General features: G+C 44.0%; 1 protein-coding gene across 1 annotated transcript in view; it reads left to right on the top strand.

Annotated features, from left to right (window-relative positions):
• The window catches only part of EFCC1 (EF-hand and coiled-coil domain containing 1), a gene marked incomplete at its 5' end in the record, with an annotated part of 156,295 nt that overhangs the window by 135,390 nt on the left and 16,296 nt on the right, over positions 1-4,609 (top strand). The window contains one exon of the mRNA XM_019504618.1: positions 2,949-3,107. Coding sequence (XP_019360163.1) covers positions 2,949-3,107 — 159 coding nt within the window. The remainder of the gene's footprint in view (positions 1-2,948; positions 3,108-4,609) is intronic.

Consider the following 4,609-nt stretch of genomic DNA (forward strand, 5'->3'; position numbering starts at 1 on the left):
GAATTGAACCTGTCTGTAAAATAGAAGTTTAGAGGAATTGCAAGAAGGGCATGCATACCTGTGTAGCAAAGAGCAACATGGTATTGTTGATCAAATATAGTTCCAGCTTAGATGGTATTTGGATCTTCTGACATGTTTATGACTACGTAATGAAAGTGCGGTGTGCTTGGTGTAGGTGCTTGTTTTAAATCTGAAGTCGTGTGTGTGTGTGTGTGTGTGTGTGTGTGTGTGTGTCACCAGAACAATATCGTATTACCCTCTCCAGTGTGTGTGTGTGTGTGGACAGATAGATAGATATATGCACACATACACTTCACTACATACCCCACCTGTCTCAGAGTGCATTTATTATGTACTGGCCTGGTTGCTGCTGCATTGATGATGACAGTGTTGGCTTTATGTACAGGAAACTGTTTGTGTGCTCAGCAGTTACAAAATAGGACTTCAGATAGGAATTCTTAGGTAACTCACTGGCAGAGGAAGTACACCAAGTCATCTGAAGTGCATGTTGTTCACTGTAGCTCAGAGTTGGAGATACTCTAAAAGTAGGGTTCATGTAGGGCTAATATAGTCAAATAATTTTAAGCTGATGTTGAGTCAAGTGCCAGTCAGAATATATTTAGCATTCCTTTGAGAAAGGAATCTGTGGGTACATATACACAAGATGTTTACTGCGGAGTAGACTAACTAGCTCCACAGTAAACCACTCAGCGTCTACACTTGCAGGGCTGTTAGGCTGGAGTAAACTAATAAACTCTGCAGAAAGGTAGTATTTACAAGTACTACCCTGCTGCAGAGTTTTTCACTCCACAGCACCATATATGTAGATGCCGATGCAGCTGGCTGGGGAACAAGGGTGCTTCAGTGCGGGAGCTGCCTGGTGGCTAGACCCACATTGGAGCACTCTTGTGCTCCAACCCCAGCCAGCCCAACCACAGTATATTAGGCTGGGCTGGAGCAGCCCTAGGCTGGCAGACTGACCCCCAGGGTCCCCTGCCAGCCAGGGTTGCTCCACCTTGGCTCAGCGTGCTGTGGTCCTGGGTGCACATACAAATGCAGCACCCAGGAGTGTATTGCATTGCATTAATATGCATGTGCAGACATGCCCTGTTTGGACATGGGATTATTTTACTTCTTCATTCTGATCCCAATTATTCTTTAGAAAAATGAAGTTCCAGCCCGTGTTAAGTATTGAGTAGAATATTTTCCACCAAATAAAATCTAAGTAGCAACTCTACTTGAAAGCCTGTAGTTACTTCAGTCCAGCCCTCTCTAGCTACTGCTAGAGCTGCAGTAAAGATGAATGATAATACCAAAAAGGAATAAACATAACCAGCAAACATGGAATTTATCCCCCAGAATTTGGTTCCTTAGTGTAATGTATTTATTCTTATCTGGCTTACGTTTGGAAACCACAATAGCAAAAATGATAAGAATTCTGTCTGCTGTGCCTGGGGCCAGAAATGAATGAAGACTAGGGTTTATTTTGATTGAATTAACTTGAGTGCGTATGCAAACCTGAAATTAATATTTCAGCTAAACATTTTTCTGACCACCACTTTTTTGGCTCTCTTTTTAATAGATCAGCCAATACACTGTTTTCCTGTTCCATGGTCCCTCTCCTATACCAGGCCCTGACCTCTGGCAAAGAGAGGCTTTGACTTACCCTAACTACAAAACTGCTTTGTGATATGAAAAGCAGGGACTGAGATGAAGTCCTCAGCGTCAGAGGACTACCTAGAACCAGCCTGCGGCAGTGCTCTTGGAGAGAGGATTCCCAAGCATGCCCTGCTCATCTACTCTCATTCACACATGCCAAACACAGACATGTTGTAGTGGAGCTTTTTCAGAGGGATCTGCTCCAAAGCACGTAGCAGGCACAGATTTAGCGTGTGATTGGAGGTATCTTTTCCATGGGAATCTCCAGCATACAGTGGAGCCATTGCCATGAAGTGCTGCAACTCCCCAAACTGGGATTCAGGCTTGTTTTTATAGAAATTAAAACCCAATTCAGTGATTCTGTTACTCAGATAACTTGGCTTGTGGCATTTTCCATGCCTAAAGGAAGGCAGACAGTTACTTCTGCAAGAGAGTGTTGTGTAGGACAGGCAGGAGATGGGTAGAGAGATACAGCAAATCAGCAGGGTGGTCGGGGGGTGATAGGCACAAATCGTGACTGAGTCCAGCTTGGCTGCTGATTCTGTTCTCCAGATCCTTCATTGACTCTACAAGGTTGCTTCTACCTACTCTACCAGACTGTATGTATCTTGGTCCTTGGATTGAACAAAGCACTTAAAGACATGCAGGACCTGCTTATGTAAGGAGAAGTTGTTGGAGCAGGGAAGCAGCCCTTTTTTCTGTCTAAATATTCTGTTTTATCAAAATATCTTGTGGCAGAATATTGGTTTGGGAACTTCCAGCACTTCTTTGGAACCTTTCCCTTATGTACATATGTGTACAAAAGCTTTCCTGAGCCAGGGTCTAAAATCCTTCCCCAAGAACCACCTTTTCTGAGATGCTTACAAAAAACTAGCTGAGCCACTTAGCTTACATAATACATCTGTGTTCCATGCACAGACCTAAAGGTTGGGGAGTGTACAGACAGCCCTATCTGAATTATTCCCTTGGACAAAAACAGATATGAGAAGGATTGAAGAAATTCAGAATGATAACAGGATTTCTGAATGGCCTGGCTGCAGTAAATACTGAATGAATTGTCATTAAAGAACTGTCATTAAGCAGAAGAGCAACCAACCATACATTTCCTAGCAACTATTACTTCTGTTGATGTAACACCTTCTGCAATATCTTAAAGAAATGCACTTCTTTCCAAGATAGTTTTCTGAAGTGAACTGACATTTGGCAGATAAATTTTCCTCCTTAACTGCAATTTTTGTGGCAGAAAATGAAAACTTCCAGTGTTTTTAATTTCCTATGTCATTGTCCAGATGAAAGGCCCATTGCTAGGTGAGTTGCAACAAAAAGTGGAGGAGACGGAATTGTTGAAGATGGAGCTACAGATGTTGGAGACTGAAAGAGTTAGACTGTCACTGGTGGAAGAAAAGCTCATGGATGTTTTGCAGCTTCTTCAACAACTTCGAGATCTGGTATGACAAGAGAGCAGTCTAAATATCCAGAGCTGTTTTTAGCAGTGTCCACCCTAAACTAAAAAGAGCACCTCTTTTACCCAAATGCAAGGAGTCCCTTACCTACAAAACACACTGTTGCACACCTGTCAGCTCCGGTGGTTGCGATTTCCCAGAAAAGCCTAAATTTCCAAACTATCCCCATCTTCCATACAGAGTATTGGATTAAAAAATAAAATTACTAAATTATAAAGTCCAGGCCATTTCCAGAGCAGGATATAGCCCTTTGTATCCCTCCAGTAAGAGAGAATCACATTTTAGACTGACAGTAAGGGATCCATCAAGACTACATCTTACTTCCTAATTGGGGATTCTTTGACACTGTAGTTTCTTCAGAGCACAGATTGCTCTCCAGGTCCAATTTGGAAGTGGCAGAAACATATTTTAATATTTTTATTAGGATTTATACACAGGGGTCTCCTTATTACTACAAATCAGTTCATGTAAGTCCCTCAAAATTGACTTATGAGATGCAGCAGTTTTAGATTTGGTTATGGACGTACAAAAGACTGGGATTACTAATTTACAACAGAGAGCAAACTTGGTCAATTTTGGCACACATGAGATGCATCTACATGTGTACTTTAGTGAGGAGTTGATTAATTAGCTCTGCAGTAAAGTGTCACTGCTTATATGTGAACCGCTATTAGGGCGCAGTAAATTAACTAACTCTGCTGTAGGATAGTACTTTTTGGGACAAGTACTATCCTATTGTGCAGTTATTTAGCACACCTAAACACATGTAGACAGTGACTAGAGCTGGCTGGGGCACTAGGGTGCTACAGTGTGGTGACTTCTTGCCAGTGCAGGGACTGCGTACCCCAGCCAGCCCCTCCACAGCATGCTGAGCCAGAGTGGAGTAGCTCTGGGTTGGCAAGCTCACCCCCCCAAACCCACCAGCTGGGCCTACTCTGACCCAACTCAACATAGATGAATAGATTCATAGATGTAGAGTCATAAGGGACCTAAGTAGATCATCAACTCTGACCCCCTGCCCTGAGCAGGAGAGAATATTGGGCTTATATGACCCCAGCTAGGTCAAGCCTTCTCTTAAAGACCCCCAAGGTAGGAGCCAGCACTAGTTCCCTTGGAAGTTGGTTCCAGATCCTAGCTGCTCTGACTGTGAAATAGTGCCTTCTAATGTCCAGCCTGTACCTACTCTCAGACAACTTATGGCCGTTATTCCTTGTTACTCTGGGAGGTGCACAGGTGAACAGGATCTCTCCCATTCCCCGCTGGTCCCCCCTGGTAAGTTTGTAGACAGCCACCAGGTCCCCTCTCAGCCTTCTCTTGTGAAGGCTGAACAGGTTCAGGCCCCACAGGTTCAGGCCCCATAGCTTCTCCTCATAGGGTCTGCCCTGCTGCCCCGGATCATGCGGTGGCCCTCCTCTGGACCCTTTCAATGCTGGCGACATCTCTCCTAAAGTGCGGTGCCCAGAACTGGACGCAGTACTCCAACTGTG

Source organism: Gavialis gangeticus, unplaced genomic scaffold (genome assembly GCF_001723915.1).
Source record: "Gavialis gangeticus isolate Ggan-Ray unplaced genomic scaffold, GavGan_comp1, whole genome shotgun sequence".
Taxonomy (NCBI): domain Eukaryota; kingdom Metazoa; phylum Chordata; order Crocodylia; family Gavialidae; genus Gavialis; species Gavialis gangeticus.